General features: G+C 37.1%; 2 protein-coding genes across 3 annotated transcripts; both read left to right on the top strand.

Annotated features, from left to right (window-relative positions):
* Window positions 1-385: 385 nt before the first annotated feature.
* LOC135678168 (DNA repair RAD52-like protein 2, chloroplastic) lies at window positions 386-12,251 on the top strand. Its single transcript, XM_065190656.1, has 4 exons — window positions 386-862; window positions 4,802-4,839; window positions 5,587-5,675; window positions 11,905-12,251. Exons 1-4 carry the CDS (start codon window positions 528-530, stop codon window positions 12,055-12,057), a joined length of 615 nt encoding a protein of 204 aa, XP_065046728.1. The 5' UTR covers window positions 386-527; the 3' UTR covers window positions 12,058-12,251.
* A 476-nt stretch (window positions 12,252-12,727) lies between these two features.
* On the top strand, window positions 12,728-20,003 carry LOC103990826 (pantoate--beta-alanine ligase). Of its 2 annotated transcripts, XM_009410095.3 has the most exons (4): window positions 12,729-13,846; window positions 15,269-15,382; window positions 16,694-16,825; window positions 19,782-20,003. In XM_009410095.3, exons 1-4 carry the CDS (start codon window positions 13,253-13,255, stop codon window positions 19,896-19,898), a joined length of 957 nt encoding a protein of 318 aa, XP_009408370.2. In that variant the 5' UTR covers window positions 12,729-13,252; the 3' UTR covers window positions 19,899-20,003. The 2 variants fall into 2 exon arrangements, with proteins under 2 accessions (XP_009408372.2, XP_009408370.2); XM_009410097.3 differs by lacking the exon at window positions 15,269-15,382 and having other exon boundaries at window positions 12,728-13,846.
* Window positions 20,004-20,458: the final 455 nt, after the last annotated feature.

Raw genomic sequence — 20,458 nt, 5'->3', positions numbered from 1 at the left:
GAGGATAGGTGTTGCAATTACACGAATTCGTCACCCATTTCATACCCGGTTGTTATTAGAAGCTAGACGGCTCCAGCGTTGTTAAAAGACAGGTACAGAACTGGGTACTAGTAAACGGGTAGGAAAAGAATATTGCTCCTGCAAGTATGGCCAAGCGATGGCGGAGGCGTGGGGCCGGCTTCGGAAAGGTAACCAGTTTGGTTTACAAGTCGACGTATACCACACTGCATACTCCTCCAACATCATCTGGCTTGTGATTGGACGCATCGGCAGGCCCTTAAGCGGGTCCCCAAAATGGACTCACTCGGCCGCGAGTCACGTACTACTTGCGTCACTTGATCGACACGGAGAAGATAGCACTTTCAAGTGCTCGTTTGATCGGCGCAACAGAACCAAATAGAAACGTCTGTTGTTTGTGTGGAGAGGTGACACTCCACACATCGACGAGGGAGACTTGGAGGTCTTCCCCTTCTCTCCGCGTCGCCTCTTCCCCGTTTCGCTCTTCCGTCTCCTTCCTTCACCGTTGGATGGAATCTACCGGAGCCACCTTCTTCTTCGCTCGATCGGCCTTTCCTCCCACCGCCGTCACCGCCGTCAAGGACGCGCGGCTTCTCTTGGCGTCTGGCGGGCGGTGGCGGAGGCCGTCGGTGTTGCCGGTTGTGGCGGCGGCACTGGATAAGGGCCCTGGGGCGTCGGGAAACGGCGGTAAGAAGACCGGCGGCGGAGGTGTGCCCAACTCCAACTACGTCGTGCCGCTCGACCTGACGCCCTCCTTCATTCGCCCCCTCAAGGAGATCCTCCGCGACCTCAACAAGCGAGTACCTGACAACATCATCAACGCCGCTGACAACTCCGTCCCTTGGTATCTCCCATCTCTTTCTTCTTCCCGTTCATCGAACTCTCCACAGCGTTTGTGCCGGTTGATTTCTCCTTCTCGATCAGGATTTAGCTTAGATTCCGGACCTATTTGATCTCGATTGCCTATTAGTTGACTTTGACTTCGAGCCGCTGCCTAAATTTACGGTCATCCATGGCGAAGCCCCTCCTCTACCATAGCTGGCTCTTTGGTGCTACTGCAGATCAAGCAACGTATGTTTGGTCATCCATGGCTTTTCTTTTGTCAGCTGAGTTCGATAAAGCCTGATTCGATGGCCTTCGTCTTCCTACTTTAAAATTCCTAAATCAAGAGCTTAGTCAGGCCGTGCGTCGCTGGAATTGTTGGGTAATAATGCATGGAGAAAAGATTTTTTCCCTTTCAATCATTATCCCTTTATCAACTGCTTTATTCTTTCTACCTCATTTCTGCTTCTTTCTTGCTTATTCTCTTATTTACTCTTCCGCGAAAATTCAATTTCCTTTCTCCTGATGTTTTTCCAATAATATATTTTTTTTCTGTTATCTCTTAACATCATAAAATTCTACTTTTTTTTTTAATATTGTCACAACATCTGATGATAGCTTGTCATATCAGACGTTTGTAAAGCTGATCATGTCAAGATCAGAAATTAAAAAAATTATCCCCTCTACCAGTTTCCAAAAATCCCAGGACTACATCATCAGATGCCTCATTTAAATTGCGAAGATGGAGGGTAATGTTGTTTCTTGCCTCTTAAAATTTTAACTATCTGCTAGATGATAAGCAGCAAGGTCTATCATCAATTAAAAAAAAATTATCCATGCTTGCTTAGAGAGTCCATTTTAACCCTTTGATTATTGATAAGATAAACTATTTATATCTTTATATTTTATAAAAATAAAGCAAAAATAAGATTAGTAGAATTGCACATACAAAATCGATAATGATTCTAACTCTGTGCTTCCATCAAAATGATTTCTGTAGGAGGATGGCATTTATAAAGAAATTATCAAACAAGATCAATTACTTCATGGAACCTGATATGCAGTGAAAAATATATAGAAAAATGTAAAAAATATTTAGGAAAAACCTTCCCCATTAGGTTCACCAACTCAAAAGCGTTGTTACAATGAATGAGGTGAAAGAGAGACATAATAGATCAATTACCTTCCTCATGTATCTGAGCATCATCCAACAGGCAGAACCAATTGTAAATTTAGCATAAATAACATTTTCATCCATCATATGAAATTCAAAATATGGACAACTTTAGGCAAAATATAACCACATCCTTCAAACACAGTGGATAGTAGCATCCCACCCCAATTAGAAATTTGGAATGTAGCATATTCAGTTGGCAAGACTGTTTTAATATATATACACACAAAAAAAAAAAAGTAAATAAATAATATATATATATATATATATATATATATATATATATATATATAAAATTCAATTGATTAACTACCTTGGAGTAACTTAGTCTAGGGACACAGGCTTTTAGTCTTAACTAGTTTATGACATTGCATTACGTAAATTGGTGAGTAAGATTTTTTAGTATTCAACAAATTGATTGAGAGTATAAAACTTAACATAATGGATTACTAGAAGCCAACTAACATGAGAAGAGATAAATAAGAAAGATTGATCCAGTGTACAAGTCTGAAGTCTCCTACCAATGGGAGGTCCAGGGAGGATCAGTGAGTGGGCCAAACCCAACCTAGGTGCTGTAATAACAGGCTTCACGAAAGGGCTTATTAGTGTCCAAGCTTCATGTGGTCCAAGTCTCCCATGGGTGGTGTGGCCCATATTAGGCCTATATGAACAGTTGTGTTAGATAAAGACAATGACCATAGGTGGACAATTTGACCTTTTGTTCTTGATAGATTGATCATCAAGACTTTTTACAGTGAGCTACTGTCTAGTTGGTTGAGTATTCTTTGGTCCAGAAGACCAAGATTCATTGAGTGGTTGATCCTATTCAACTATGTATTCTTTACAGCTTAAAATTTGGGCTTTTTGAAGGATCAAAAGGATTTACTTCAGGTTCCTTCTTATGCTTGAGTTTTATATCTCATTATCTACATGCTTGTCTATAGAATTTTGTTCTGATAAATTTGTGACATATTTTTCTCATAAAATCTTATTTTTAGCTTCGAAGATCTGTCTGTTAATAGGCTTGTGTGTTAATTGATGAGGTGGATGTAAGCGGCTGTTGGCATAAGAATTTCATATTCAGATTACTTCTCTCTCTCTCTCTCTCTTGCTCTTTCTCTGTACTTTATTTTCGCATTAGCTCATATTTGTTATACTTGTGAATAGATTTGTGTGCTAATTGATTTGCTTGATTGAAGTCTTGTTTTGAAAATTTTCATTTGGAACATTCATTTGGAAAATACATCTATGTTAGACAACCTTATTCAAACCTCTACCTGTATGAGGCTAAATATTTGCATCATATTGAACCAGAGACTTACTGTAAACTTGAATAGATTTTACTACAGTCATTTTTTGTTTGATTCTGCCTCTCCTTTTTCTCGCATTACTGTGTATGATTTCAGTGAATGTGGTATGTGTTTGTCTAATTTGAAATCATATTATTTTGGTTAATAAAAATTCAGTTGGTATCAGTCATAAACTTGAGTTAATGAGGCAAATATTAAACTAAAGACTTTAGACTGAGTAGGATTAAGATCAAACATATGAAATGTAATTTTAACATTTTTAAGATAAAAACCAAGGCTGTGGTTAAGAAGAATGGATAAGATTTTGTAAGTAGAAGTTTTAGGCATTTTGGATCATTTAGAGAAATTGATGAAGATATTGTTTAGTTAAAGGAGGTGGCTAATTGGAGGGGACTTCACGAATTTTTTGTGATAGTTGTATGTCCTTAAGATTAAAAGGAAAAATTATAAAATAATTATAAGGTCAACCATGCTTTACATGGTGGAGTACTAGGTAGTTAAGAACAACATTTATAAAAAATTAGTTTAATCGAGATAATAATGTTGAAGTAGATGTGCTGAGTTATTAGAGAAGATGAAATAAACATGTTTCATCATGAACAATAAGTATAGCTAAAATAGAGAATAAAATGAAAAGAAACACATTATGTGATAAATATATGTTCAAAGAATAGATGTTGTAGTTAGTCTGAGTCAAGGTGAGTTGATTAAGATTAGTGGTGCAAGGAGAGGAAGTAAGCCAAGGAAAACTGTACTAGAAAAAATAGAAGAAGGTCCTATTACTCTTAAATTTTACTAATGAGATTTGGCTGGAGAAGATCTAAGTAGATGACCGTGAAATTTTGGAACATTATGTATGGCCTGTTAATGTTGTGTACTTAGGACAATTGAAGTCATCTTGTTATCTTTCTTTCCATCTTCTCTTTAAGGTAAATCAAATTTCTTACTGTCAAAGCCTTTTATCCTCATGTTCTGCTTTTTATTACTATTTTTCAATAACGATCCCTGTTTATTTTGTTGAACATACTTAGGGCATTCAAACATAGCTCTAGATGCTCTAGAACTTCATGCTTATGAGCGCATTCTGAACATCTGCAAAATTCATAAAGTTCCTGCTATGTAGTAGCTCAATATGCTCGCAAAATTATTAATTTGTGGCATAGAATTTACAACTGCTGTTCAGTGTGTGTTCATTCATATACATTTGGAGTAAGTTAAAAGAAAGAACCATAATAATCGAGATAAAGAAGTATGCCTTGCATGACCCCATTACTCAACTTTGTTCTCAATAAAGAATAAATTAAATTAAGTCACATGCAACATTCATTCATTTAAATCTTACCTATTCTTCTTTTGTTTGTTTTATTTTGCTTACTTTCACAGTTGACCCATTTTCTGTCTATGATTGCTTCTTGGTTTAACTTGTAGCTGGATCAAGTATGCTTAATGGGATAACACTGTATGGTTGTTTTTGTAGGTATCATGCTAATAGAATGCTGAGCTTCTATGCCCCAGGTGAATCTCTCTTCCTTTGTCGATACATCCCTTTTCAATTTATCCTATGCCATGTGAAAAATTGGAATATTTTAAGTTGCATATCTTCTATGATTGATTTTGTATCATGTGTTTTTCCACAGCCAGTGTAGTATAACATAAGTTACATTGTTAATTTCTCTTCAGTATTATTGCAACATGCCTAATTTAGAGTACAATATTGAAATTCACTCTGATGCCTTCTTTGATTGTTGACTCTTGGGAGTATTTTCTAATGAACTACAACAATAAGATGGTCTGGTTGAAAGTTGAGCAATAAAATTAACTTGGTTACCTATATTTTTTATTCATGATTAAAGTGATTGCAAAGTTCTGTTATTTCTGTCAACCAAATTTCTCCGTCTGTTTGCTGATTTATAATTGGTATATAGTGTTTCATATGAGTTATTAGGTAGCTTAGGACCGAAATCCCATTGCAGATAGTATTTTCTTTTGATTATTTCTACAATATTATTTACTCTTGTCTGGTAATTGGTGCTGAAGGATACTCCACGAAAATTTTATTTACCAATCAACCAACTGGAAAATCTGTTACTGGGGCATTGAGAGAAAATCCTAGTTTTCTTGACAGTTCTCTTGTGTGTATACTCTCATAAATATCTGTTCTTGAATTTAGGCGATCATAATTATCATTGACTTTAATGCAGCCAAGCATCATATATAATCTGATTTTTGACTCTCAATTTCTTGCTGCTTTTGCATCACAAGGCTGGTGTGGAGAAGTACGTGCTATTGAGTTTTCAGACAATCATGTGACTGTGGTGTATCGTGTTACTGTACGAGGATTAGATGGGGAGGTACTTGCCTATACAACACCTTTCATTTCATGCTTTTCCCCCTCCTTGTCTAGTCTGATTATATGATGGAATGCTTGAATTTAAGATGTCTACCTCTTTGTATCTGTTCTCATAGAATTGTGTCATGTATCCATATACTAAACCTGTCTGGAAACTGCTATTTCATATTATTTCCAGATTGTTCACCATTTAATTGATTGTTTGGAAGAGAATATCTTGGTCACAATGCTAAAGTTGAAATATTTGATCCATACCTCTACTTTCATTTTTCTGTTGCTTCTTAACTCCTTGTGTCCCTCTTAGCCAACAAAAATCGAGGATCGGAAACAGAAGAGGTGAAAACGCCTGACCTGATATGTGCTAATAACATTAAATAATAAAGGTCAATTGCAGAAAAAGCCCAATTTTCTATAGTTTCATACTTGCAAATTCTTTTCCTTTTATTTTTTTGAAACGCATCCTTTTTTTGTTAATAAATAATGCTATTTATGTCCAAATGTAAATGATTAATGACCCAGCATATGATGTTTTGGATACATAGTATCACGATGAAAAAAGCGATGTAAATTACTAAATTTATCCTTCAATATCATGGGTATGATGCACTATGTTTTCATAACATCGTATGCTGGTTCATACCACTTGGAGTAAAAAAAAAGGCCTGTTTAAACCAAAAAAAAACATGAATATGTAACAGACCATCTTATGGCATGAAGATGGCAAACCTGAAATCTTTGAGGTTTTAAGCAATTACCCATAAGATAGATGTTTGCCACATCACATGCATATATTTTCATTCAAACTCCTAGATTGCTTGAGCAATTTGGGTTAGCATGATAGGTTGGGACCTTCCAATCAGACTCAAAAGGTCCTTACACCTTAGAGCATCTACTGGTTATTAATGGATTATTGATGGTAGCAAGACCCATTCTTTAGGTGCCTAAAATGGAGAGAGTAAATAGCAAAATCTATTAACACAAATCATTTCTTAGTTTTATAAGATCTTTATTTTTCTGTGTCTAAGAACTTATGTCTTCTAAATGCTTCATGTATCATCACACATTTATTCTTTTTTAAGTTCATATACGAAATAATATTGAATGAATCTAAAAATTTTATTATAATTCATAATGTAGACAGATTCTCCCCATATTAGTTTGACTGGTATCAGAACTGCTGGAACTCATTCCCAAACAAGTTAAATTGCTGAAACCTAAAACCACCTCAACCACTGAAACTGTCAACTATCTCAAACCCAAAGCTTGCTTTGGAATAGGACTATAGTACAAATCACCAATTGAAGTGAGATAGTGGCGTATCTGGTAACCTAGGTCATGACCATGATCTGATAACCTAGGACATGGACATGATGTAATTTTTCTACATGTCAGAAAAAAAGGCCATTCAATGTGTTTCTTACTCATGTGAAGTACATAAGTAAAAGGTAACTTGTGCATGGTTGATAATACTAAAAAGACAATTGTAAAAGGAATTTTCTAGATGTTGAGAAATTTGGATATTCAAGGGAATACATGTGAAATTGCTGAAAAATCCTGAACAAGATACAGCCTTAACTATTTTAAGGGCCTCAAATCTTTCCTTCTATAAGTGGGAAATTCCTTATCATTAGCTTAGCTTATTTTATATTATCATATTATATTGACTATTAAATGCTTGATAGATCTCTTGAGATAACATATGTAACTGTCTAGCATAAAGAAAGTCCTATATAAGATGAATTGCAACCAATACATTAATAATTTTTTAAAGAATTTATGACAGAGCCCTGTGCTTTGGCATCTTCTATCTTGGATGACTAGCTTAGCACCTGTGCAATGCACGGTGCCGGCAAAAATTAGAATAAATGTAAACAGTGAGTGTGTTGGGGTTAATTGCAAATTGATATAAACATGTACATGAAAAGCTATGTTATTTATGTTTCCAGACATCTACAAACTATGGTGTAAATGTTGCTGAATTGCATGTGTTAAATAATGGACCTGTTAACAAAGAGATTTAATAGGTTTTGCCATGCTTGAGTCAACTAGGACTAACTTTCATTGGGGCCCGATTATCTAGGGAAAGCAAGCCATTTTACAAGGATTAGATAACTGAGCAAATTATGTATAGGCAATAAATTACAACTTAAAATGTGATTTTATTTTGGCTTGCAATTTGAAATTCATCATCATTATCATAAATATGCCATTTACACCGTTGTCCTTCTTTAGGGGTAAGTCTTATTTTAGAAATGTGTTGGTTACTTAAGGAGTTAATGATGTCACTTTGATGCTGTGGGCAAGATGACTCTTTGAGTTCAATAGTTGAATGAGTTGAAAGTTACACATACGATGTTTGGATTTGGGAAGTGGTTTGTTCTGTTGAAGTTGAAATGTTTATGGAGTTCATCTGCATATTCTATTTGAAAAACTGGATAAGAGTTAATTAGCCTGTTAGGAATGACAAATGTTTGGGTCAATTCTTTGTCATGTTTGTAGATACATGTATAGCAGTTCATAGAAACTTCTTGATAATGACAACAACTAGATCTATACAGATCAAGTAACAATATTTGTATTTTTTCCTGGTTATCAATTCAAGGAATTTCTTTCATTCAAATAGCCTAAGCCTAACATGTTTAATACTAGTTGGCAATGATATAGGAAAAGGAGCAGTCGACTATGTGAGGCTCTAGCTAATACAGGATCTCAAAAGGATGAGTCTGTTCTCATCCTTAACCCAGCACGTGCAGATGCTATTTCTACCTGTGAATCTTTGGCATTCAAGTCATGATAAGTCAACTTAATACTTTCCATGGCTCACCGTAGAAATAGAGTTATGTGAATGTTTTTGCACATCGAAATGATAGGTAGTGAATGCATGAAAACATAGTTTGATCAATCTAATGCATTAAAATATAGAGTGAAACTTCACTTTCATAGTTGTAAGATTCTAGGGGGGAGTGCATATGCGAATGCAACCGGCATCCCATAAAAGTTTGAGGGGGTTATGTAACTAACTTTTTTGTGCATTGCCTTACAAACCCTGTGATCATTCTTTGTTTAGTTTGATGTGAATTATTAAGATGTTGATTGTATGATTTGTTTGAATATGTTTAGAGGCTTGGATAGGCTGAAGATTGTCATCCTTTTTGTGATAGCAGTGTTCTTTGAATTAAGGTGATAAATATCCAAAATTTTATGATATGAGGTTACTGGTAATTTAGTACTATGTTGTGTTGGGGCCTATTTATGAAGCACAAACACATGTCGGACACGGATTTGTTGTTGACATGGCTGGACACGTGCCTGACGTATATCCAACGAAATCCTTTTTTATTTTTTATTTAATTAAGTCGGATACGAGATTGTGTGTCAGACTCTTCCTCATCGCAAGCTGAGCGAAGGCGTCGTGAAACCTGGATTTTTCATTACGAGCAGGAGGCATCCGAGATCCTTCTTCCTCATGGATTCGAGAGGATCGATGTTAATCAACACTTAACCGAACCCTTCTTCCTCACTGTGTTGTCGAGCCCTTCACCCCGAGCCCCCCTCTCTTCCGTCGTGTGTAGCTGTCGTATTGTTGGACCCTCCGACCCGAGCTTCCCTTTGCTGCAACCACATTGTCATCGTGTCGTTAGACCCTTCGCCTCGAGTCCACCTTTGCCGCAATGGCATCGCCATTGGCATTGTTGGACCCTTTGCCACAAGTCCCTCTCTGCCTTGACCTCACTGCCGTTGCGCTACCGAACCCTCAGCTACGACCATGCTATTATTGTGCTGCCGAATCCTCCGGCCTGAGCCCCCTTTTGCCGTGACTACACTACCGCCACGCGCTCTCGGGCCCACAGCGACTTTGTCGGCATCCGTGAAGCTTCTTCCTTAGTGGTGTCCGATGCCCGATGAAGGTAAATTAATTTTGTTTAGAATTTTTACAAAAAACACTTATTTTGATTATTAACATATTTTAATTTTTAATTTGGGTTTTTTGCTGCTGATTAAATTGTTAACATATTATTAGCGCTTTTTTTTATCTGGATTTTTTTACTGCTGATTATATTGTAAACATTTTTTTGACTGATTTTATTTTTATTTTTTAATCTGGGTTTTTACTGTTGATTAAATTGTTAACACATTATTAACCTATTTTAGAATATTATTGTTATGTTTCAGATTTTGCATTATCTTGGAAATTAAAGAGTGCCATTGTATTGTTAAAGGTTTTGCATTGTTTCCGATTTTACATGGTTATTTTTGGCTAATACATTAGTTGGGTCATGAATCTTTAGATTTAGATGGATATTTAGTTTTATTTGTTTTTAATTATTTAAACTTGCATGATGATATTTATTTATTCACATTACTGGATCTATAAAAATTTAAATATATAAATACTATAAAATTCATATTAAACAAATTATATATATATATATATATATATATATATATATATATATATATATATACACACACACACACACACTTGTCCTTGCCGTTTCCGTATCCTAATTTTTTCTGTGTTTGTGCTTCTTGGGGGCCTATGACGAAGAGTTGTTGCAATTACAAAAAGTGCATCCATTATTAAAGTGGTTTCAGCACTTTCAGGTCAAGTCTCAGTAGTTTCAGCAACCAAACTGGGTTCATGGTTCTAATGAAAAACTTCCAAGTCTGGTATTCTAGTGTCAAATTGTGATAGGGTTGGGATTGGTCTCATTGGTTTTGGCTGTTCTGTTGATTTCAAGTGATTCATGTCTGCGGTTTTGGCTCAAAATAATGCAGTGGACTGAAACCTACCCTGGCAGTTGAGTGTTGAGACTAGGATTGTCCTAGAATGACAACTTATATCAGGGTTATATGCAGCATGTCCAACAATCTGGTTTCCAGGTGCTAATTCAAAATGCAACTTTAGAAAACACAGATATTTATTAGCAAATTTTTATGATAAACCAGCTCTTGAGTGCTCTATAAAGTTTCTTTCCAATAGTTATATTCAAGGTATACAGTTTCGAATAATATCACTCGGTACGGGCGGTGTGTATCGGTCCGACAGAAAATCGATACATGGAACGCTCGCTACCGATCGGTATTTTTTATTTAATATATATATAAATGCGACATCGCCCCTCCTGGGGAGAAGAGAGGTGACGTCGCACATTTTTTAAAATTTTATATATATATATACCGAATGGTATACTGCTCAGTATAAAGTACCGTATCATGCCGAGAGAAGGTCGAAACTCCAGTATGGTACAAGATTTCAATCCTTGGTTATATTGAACTTGGACCATCCATCAGGTGCTTCAAGGGTTATTAAGTTTCACAAATATGTAGGTTGACCCTTGGAACTTTAACTCGAAGCCTTTTTGCAAATTATTGTTGCTCCAACTCATGGTTATATTGTAGGCTACATTTAGTTGAGGAACATTTCTGGATAAGCATAGAATTGGCATCTATCTCATCCAATAATCTGATATAGATGTGTTTGTCTGTGTTTGGTGTAATATAGTCAATGCTGCTTTAATTTGCAAAATACTGTTGCCATGGGTCTCATGCAATATTCCGCTTCAGATAGGGTCTGTGTTCAGCCTAATTTATTCATGCTGCCTTTTTCTGGTTATGGTGGTGTGATATTCTGTGTTACTTCCATTCAACAAAATTGTGTTAAACAAGGAATGGCAAAATAAATCACTGAAAATATTAACTAATGACATTTTCTATTTTTCCCAGATCAAATTTAGCCTTAAGAGTAATAACCGTGTCAGAACCATATGAGAACATGCATCTGGTTTCAGGAAATTCTCAGTTCTGTCACTCTTTCTGTTCAAGATATTTTAAGGCCATTTACATTTGGTTTCGCTTTTTTCCATCTGCTCTTCTATCATTGATTTGGAACACCTAACTGTTGGCACATTTGGCTGCACAGTGGAACATGCTGAAATTTCAAATGAATGATCTTTTCTGCAAATTTGAATTTGAGTTGTTATATCATGGACCTTCCAACGACCTTCATAAAAAATTTCCAAAGACATTTGTCTAACAAATAGATGAAACACTACAATTGCATGGAGTTTGACTTTGACCTAACAAGATTTAAGACAGATATTAGAAGAAATCTGGATATATTCGTTTTAGATATAAATAATCCGCCGAAAGCTTGAGACAAGAATTGCTAATCGAAACAAGTTGTCAGGTTCCCTAAATGTTGTGTGCTTATGCTTGTACAATTGCAGATACACAGGGAGTCTACAGCAACAGTGTCCTTGAACGATGGCCGGTTTGAAGATCCACTTGCAGCAGCCGAAGAACTAGCGTTTTGCAAAGCCTGTGCTCGATTTGGTTTCGGCTTGCATCTTTACCATGAGGAGACACCCAAAAATATATGATAGATAGGATTTATGCAACTCTTGTTTTGGTATAAACAGTATGCAATCTGGTAGTCGCTCGTAGGAGTTGAGCCACCTTCATGATGTTGTATGGCTTTAGAAATTTCTTTCACTGAAATAGGAAAAACCATATGTTATCAGATGTAAATATCAAACTTGGCTGGTTTGCAAATTTTGATTTGGTGGTTCATTAAGTTCTCTTGCTACCTTTGTCTTGATGTTGTCAATTCTCATGTTTCAAGGTGTTTAGTGCAACTTATAAGAACATTTAAATTTATTAGACAATTTGGAGATGCATTTTGTCAAATAAGTTATTTAGTATTAATCATGTTTACGGTCTTCTTTAGGATTGTGCTCATAATGCTTGATGTTAGTATATACATTTACAGAAATGCTTACTGTGCCAATCAATACCAAATTATTCATGTGAAAAGAAATTTTTATTTGTTTATTATGGACCATTTGTCATCCATTAATTTTAGTTTCTTCATGTTAGAACTTTAAAGTAAATAAAAAACAAATTGAAAGAATAGATCATAAAACATCAAAGAAATATATTAATCTCAACAATTTATGCGTATCAGTTATTAGATATTTTATCTAGAAAAGTCCTCAATGTTGGGCTTTTAGCAGTGCCTCCTCTTTTCTCCTTCCCCCTTCTCCTCCTCTTCTCGGTGGCGCGGCATTTAGTGCCACCGCTAGCCCCACCCTGTCGGCCTTGACCTCTCCCCCCCACACCTTCGTTGCATCCGCCGATGACTTTGACGCGGGCGTCGATCGGTTCCTCTTCGAGCATGGTCGTGGGCGTCGGATCGACACACTCTGCTTTGCCCTCCCTCTCGACCGCCGATACAATGTCGACTTCAAGCGCTGGATCAGGTACGTTGCATCCTGCAACATCAAGGACCTCAGCCTCGTTGTCTCGTCTTTGTCCCTCGCCGACACCTCCGTCCGTAGGGAAGAGTGGGGAAGGGGGAAGGGCCGGCAGCGCCGCCTCATAGTGAGCCGGACGCGACAGCTGGTGGTATGTCCAGGGTATTTTTGTTAAATTGACGCAGAATATAACGCCATAACACCACATAACGGTCTGCGTTGTTGGTGGGCCTCACTTCAATGCAACCCCGCCGCCGTGTAAGGGAAAGGAAAGGCAGAGGAGCGGAGAGGAGAGGAGAGGAGAGGAGAGGAGGAAGAGTCGATGGCCAGTGAACCGGAGGTGATAAGGGACAAGACGGCGATGCGGCGGTGGTCGCGGTCGCATCGGTCGAAGGGCAAGACGCTGGCTTTCGTCCCCACCATGGGCTTCCTTCATGAGGGTCACCTTGCTCTCGTCCGCGCCGCCGGCGACCTTGCGGACCTCACCGTCGTCTCCATCTACGTCAATCCCGGCCAATTTGCTCCTTCAGAAGACCTCGACGCCTACCCTGCCGACCTCCGTGGCGACCTGTACAAGCTTGCCGACCTGGGGGTACACGCCGTCTTCTGTCCCACCAACCTCTACGACTATGGTGAAGGCGGCGGCCGTGGCGATGTTCAGGCGAGGAGGACTGAAGGCGCCATCGGTTCTTCTGGCTCGCCTGTGTCTTGCCTCGAGGCGGCGGCGGGTGATGGGTCAGGGCACGAGACCTGGGTCCGGGTGGAGAAGCTGGAGCGCGGATTGTGCGGGATGAGCAGGCCGGTCTTTTTCCGAGGGGTCGCGACCATCGTGGCCAAGCTGTTCAATATTGTGGAACCCGATATCGCAGTCTTCGGCAAGAAGGACTATCAACAATGGCGCATCATCTGTCGAATGGTATCTCCGAGATTTGTTACCTCCTCTGCAGTTTTTTTCTCCTCCTTTTCGTTTTAGTTCAGTTCACAGAGAACAAGAATTGTGACTTTAGCTGAACCAGAGGGAAACAGTTTATTGTGAATGCTAGACTCGTTGATGTTGCCATAGGTGTACACCAAATAGGATGACCTACTCAAATTCTGCATTTTGTATGAAGTCATTGACCTGGAAAAACATCAATGACTACAAGCCATAATGTTCCAACCCTTTAGGGTTGGCTACATGGATTTTCTTTTTTGTGGTTATGTTTATGACAATAATTCTACTTAAATCAAGAGCATTCAACTCCTTGTTTCTCTCCTCTTACCATTAATCCTGATTAAATTCCGTCTAAGCACAAAATCTATTGTTCTCCTTTGAAAATATTTGTACCATCTTAAATGATTTTTCATCATTATTATTTATTTGTGATATGCCTAATTGTTTACAAGTGAAATAATCCATATTCTATCTTTTCTAATAAACTCATGTAACCACTATAATGATCTCAGTTATATTATACTAACTTTGAACATGTTTTTCACTACTCAACACTCCATCTATGAAACATGACTCGTGACACATTTGATGCCCATCACAACTTTAGTTGGACTCACATCTAATATGTAAAAAGACATAAGTTTGGGATGTCTTAGACTCTTATCTTAGCTTAACTCTCCTGTGTTCTTTAAAAGGTTAAACATATTTGACCATAATGGTCAACTCTCAGATTTCTGGCTGTTCATATATTCTTTGTTGGGCTCACATCTGATAGGTTGTAAAACATAAGCTTGATTTGTGTAGATAGGGATGAAATGGGATATTATTTGTGTAGATGGCCTAATAGTCTTAATCGGAATAGCAATGAATTATGAAAGCACACTTGGTTTGTTTAGTTTGTGATATGCTCTTTGGCACCATAAATAGGTGAAAAAGTTAGTATTGTTTTTTTCCATAAATGTGCATTACTTAGGTTCATAAATGTCTACACTCAATTAATGCATTACTTGGTGGACCCCTTTTATATAGCCTGTGATGATGGCCCCCACTTCTCAAGACATCTGGTTCATGACTCTTAATGTCACCAAATGTGTTCACTAATGGCTAAGTTGGACCACTATTAACTGTGGACTCAGCTAGAACAAAAACTTTGATTGTGTTGTCAACTGCATGTTGCTTGATCGATGGATGACATTATTAGCGTTCCATCGACTTGTAATCTTTGTCATTGTTCATGCCTATATGAAGGAATATCTGCATAATATGCAGCATTAGTGAATGTTTAATTTATCACTTTTTTCCTGCTTTTGATTAATTTGCATTAGATGACTCATCACCAAGAAGCAAAATTACATCATGTTAGTAACTCTTTGGGTGCTTTTGTTGATTGCTGGTCTATTTTAGGTTCGTGATCTTGATTTTGCGGTTAAAATAATTGGTTCAGAAATTGTACGTGAATTTGATGGTCTAGCTATGAGCTCCCGTAATGTGCGCCTCTCACCTGAGGAGCGAGAGAAGGTTTGTCTTACAGCTAAGAAATGCTTAATGCTCGTGTTACTATATTTGTAGTGCATACTATTGATACTATTAACGAAGTGCATGTGTAGCTTTCATTGTTCTTTTTAAATAGTTAGAAACATTTGAAGTCTATGATAATCTGGTTATGCAATCATGAGCCATTTGAGTCATGTGAAACAGATTATAGTATTCATCATGTCAAAATTAAAAGTATCTTAGATTTTCCAATCTTGAGGATTCTTAGTAGTTGGATTCTGGTAAGTGTAATCTTTGTTTGATTTTTTACTGTGTGAGGCTATGAGTTCTGTGTAGCTCATATTTAGATCGAGCAATCATTCTGATGAGACATTAAAAAAATGTGGCCTGGCCATTGTTTCTAGTACTGCCAAAGTGGCAGCAACTGGCTCTGGTGAGCTCAGAGAAGTTTACATTTTGTAATTAAATTAGCTTATCATTTTTCTGGTAGAAGTTTTCATGCATACCAGGAGCATCTGGTGCTGGTGCCATGTATATGAGCTCTGGTGAGCTCAGAGAAGTTTGCATTTTGTAATTAAATTAGCTTATCATTTTTATGGTAGAAGTTTTCATGCATACCAGGAGCATCTGGTGCTGGTGCCGTGTATATGATCTTCAATCTCTTGCCTCATCTTAGAGGTATAAACAAACATTTCCTTCGTTTCTTATTCTTCTATATGATTAATCTGTCATCTACCTTCTAATTAAAGCATTCAAGTTGGTTACTTCATTGTTGGTTGGTTATCTCTCAGCCTCTGATTGTTGGATGGATCCATTTCTAGCATCCATTGTGATGCCGAAATCCGTGTGATGTAACCTCAGTCTGTGAAACCTATTATAGTGGTTAGAGAGAATTTTTTGATAGTACAGGAGAAGGATATTTATGTAAAAGAAGAAAGAAGATTTTGACAAATCACCACAAATGATAATATTTCTAAATGATAATATTGCTGCCTCTTATTCTATGTGGCACAATTATCTCACAATTGTTATCTCTAAGATACATTTGAAGCTTCAACAAAGGTTGACCATGGAGTTAGCTGGGACAGTTTGAAGCTTTAAGTTACTGCAATATGAAATGAAAATAGTAAATTGCAAATATGTCTATTAGTCTTGTGTTTGTTTTATAGTTATTACGAATTAGTGCTGACTAGAATGGAAATCTTTTTTTTCTTTTGCAAAACTAGACATCTTAGTATAATACTTTGTTTTGTTGTTAGAGATCCTGCATCATAGGATTTTCTTACAGTTACATGATATAAAATTTAATTTGTCATGTATTGTTTTGTCCCCTAGGCCTTGTCCATCTACAACTCATTGTCAAAAGCCAAGTATGCTGCACTACATGAGCAAAGCACATGCCAAGAACTGAGAAGTCTTGTCATTCAATTAGTAACAGAAGCTGGTGGGAGAATTGACTATGTTGAGGTAACATTACAGTATCATCATTGCATTTTCAAGAAAGCATATGTTTATGAATGGGCTTAAACAAGGGACAAGGATTCTTTGCTGATTTTTTTTTGTTGTTGTAACATTTACACTGAACAAAGTCAATCTTATCCAATATGAATATATCCTACTTCCTTGGGATGGCATGTTGTCTTTCAGAATAACCATTCAACACTGTCTGAATGCAAGTATAACCTTTATGCACAGTTCCTTCTTTCAACTTCAGAACTTCTATCTCATAGTGGACAAAATTTGGTGGTCATCATTAAATCCTCTACAAAGTTTCAAGGAAAAGATTAGTTATACATTAGGGCTAAATATGACCAATCTTACAAAAGAAATGAAGAATCTTAGTTGAAGGGAATATGAGGAGACTTATGAACCGAGGACGAAAAATCTTTTTGTTCTGGAAATAAGGAAACTAACAAGATAAGATAGGAACACAAGAATAAGATGAGGGTATTATCCTTCACAGATTGCCTTTTCCCTAAACTTTTGATTTATCTGATGACAGCAACTAAGGAGCCTGATGACAATTTATCAGACTTGTGCACATATAATTAATTATACACTCACTGTTATATACAATCATTATTGTCAGCCATATTAAGTTTTAGCGCAGGGTAAGTCTATCACTCAGTACCAAGACATTTCAGAACTTTTTACTTATATTTACAGACCCTCTCCTCTTCATGCTGTAAATAGTTGTTGACAACTCTCCTTCTCCCCCTTGTAGCTTTTCATCTCTCGCTCCGCCTCTGCCTAAATTATAGTAGTCACGCCAACTTGGTAGTTGCCTCGTCATGTTGTTGCCGCTGCCTCCTTGCATCATTGCTATCGCCTCCTACTCATCTTGTCGTTACCGCCTCCTTTGGTACACATCATCTCCTACTTCAGTTACACATCCCCTATTTCCTCTTTCTCCATCACTGTCTCTCTCTCTCTCTCTCTCTCTCACTGTGCTTCTCTCACAGTGGTCCAGGGTCCAGGGGTACTGTATATTAGTAAGCCAACCCATAACAGTATCATACGAGTTCAACTACCAATTAATCTCTACTATAGACTGAGATTTAAAATCTTGCTTAAATCATGTTTTTGAAAACCAATCAGATTGGTTCATATTCATCGATCTAACCAAGATCTGACACTCAGACTAGGCAACTTTTTCTGGTCCAGTTCAAAATCAGGCTTAGGGGTTTGTTTTGACCTGACAACAACAACTATCTTTTCTTTAATTTATATTTCTCCCATGCTCTTCTCTCTCCTGATTCTCTCTTGTCGTAGCACTTGCTGCTGCCTGCTGCCTCACATCGTTGCTTCTTCTTAAGTCTCTGGTATTTTCCCTCTGCCTCCACCTTCTCTTCCCCCGCTTCTCTATCTCTGTCTCCTCCTCTTTCTTTCATCTTCTCTCCTTTTGATCGGTGCTGAGTAGTATGCCAACTTACCATTTGTTAGTTTACTAATAAGGTACCAGACCCATACATATCTAGCAAGGAATTGATTGATAAGGGGTTTGAACTGAAACTTGAATCTTGCTCTGAACTCTTTACTATTGTACCAAAATAGTCCTCATGAACAATATTATTATGGGTGATCATGTAGAATATTTTAACCATATTGTATTGGTCTATAGAAGTGTACCAAGCGTTAGTCTGCTGGTACGTATCGAGTTTTAGAAAATCCTGGAAAAACAGAAAGAAGAAACTGCCTGGTATTGGGCCCATATCGCTTGTGTCAGGTGGTATGTTTGGCTTACCCTCTTCCATGTACCAGTAGGCTGTTGGACCGGTAAATACCACCAGGATTGTACCCGGGTGGTATTGTAGACCCTGTTGTGAATAGTATGTTAGGATTAGAATACTGAAGTCCTATATTATTTCATGTAACATAGTTTCTCTTTTTCCTTTTTGGCGGTTAGATATTTGAACTGTTATCAGGAATTTTTACTCATGAACTCTGTTATACTAGAAATCTAACCTTAACAAGAAATTCCAGGAAACCCTGGCCTTAATTTCAAAGTCTGTTAGCAACGTAGATCCCAACAGGAGCTTGCCTCACATTGTCCAAAAAAACAAAATCCACAAAGCATTTCATTCCAGTTCATTGCTATTCCAGCTCAAAGTATTTCAAGAGTTTCAAAAAGTTCGTGCATATCAAAGCCACTTGGTGGCTAACCTAATAGGTCAAAATCTGTTAGTGGAATCAATTCATTCTAATTAAATGAGTATATTTTTGTTAGTTGAGGTGTTTTTTTTTTGCCAAAGCTGATTGAGGTTATGGATTTACATTAGATGCATAACTAATAGTTATTAACTAATAGTTATGCATACACGTGATCCATAATAAAACCATCATGTTGAATTCCTAGTTTCCACTATCACACAAGTAAATTATACTTATCTTGTAAGTCTACAAATTACATTAATTCCTGTTCTAACTGTAAGTGTATATTCATGTAGATATAATATGATACTAAAATGTTACTGGTCATCACGTGCCTTAATTTTTTTGTTGAACTCCTGTTCTGTTTACTACTAAAAGAAGGTGACTAATATTTTGTTCACGGACCTGGACAGGGAAGGTTGCTATTCTTGGTGGGATGATCTTTAAACCGAAAACCAATAGTTCAGCTCATGATATGCGTTTATTCATGCTAATCCATTGTGAATTTTAGTTCTTTCCATCTACGAATATTGAGCATAAACAAATATACCTGGGCCTATTATGAGATATTGAATTTCCGATGACGATGCTGGCTAAAATATTGTTGATTTTTTTTCATGAAACAGGCTTAGTCGAGCTGATATGTAGATTTTAAAAATATCATATTTTTTTTTCGTGAAACAGGCTTAGTCAAGCTGACATGTAGATTTTTCTAGTGTCTTATGCTTTGATATACACGTGACGATAAATCAATTGCACTCTTCAAATGCAGATAGTGGAGCAAGAAAGTCTGATCCCGGTTGAAGAGATTGACAGCCCTGCTGTGATTTGCATTGCTGCTTGGTTTGGCGCCGTTAGGTTGATAGATAACATGGAAATAAATCCATGAATACTATGTATTTATGAATGTTAAATAATGGATTACAGTCAAATTCTCGTGCAATGTTATGCATCAAAACAAATTGAGCTAGTTATATATTATCTTCTGTAATTAGCTATTTTTAATATTTCAATTTTTATATTTTAAAAAAGTATATTGATATTTCGAAAGTGAAATATTTAAGTCTATTTATTTTAATGTTATTAGTTTTACTAACGGAAAAAAAAAGATAATCTTAATGTTTCAGTTGATGGTGGCGGAGGGCGTCGATCGTGGTACACGGTTGCGCTGTTGGGAGTTATGGGTGGTTGTTGAGGAGAGCGACAACAACAAGTGAGGGTTGCTTGGCATCTGTATCGACGATCTTTTCGTCGCTCGACAATTGTGTCGACATCGACGCAAATGCAAAACGATCCTTACCTTTCACTACTGTTCTTCTTATCCATAATAATTACCCACGACCTGAAGTGTCGTCATCGTCCGCTACCACTGATGTTGTCAATTACTACCAATCAAGAAATATCGTCTGTCCATCACCACTGACATTGTCAGTTACCATGATAAGTCTT

This window comes from Musa acuminata, chromosome BXJ1-7 (genome assembly GCF_036884655.1).
Source record: "Musa acuminata AAA Group cultivar baxijiao chromosome BXJ1-7, Cavendish_Baxijiao_AAA, whole genome shotgun sequence".
Lineage (NCBI taxonomy): Eukaryota > Viridiplantae > Streptophyta > Magnoliopsida > Zingiberales > Musaceae > Musa > Musa acuminata.
This window is presented reverse-complemented; position numbering and strand designations above follow the sequence as displayed.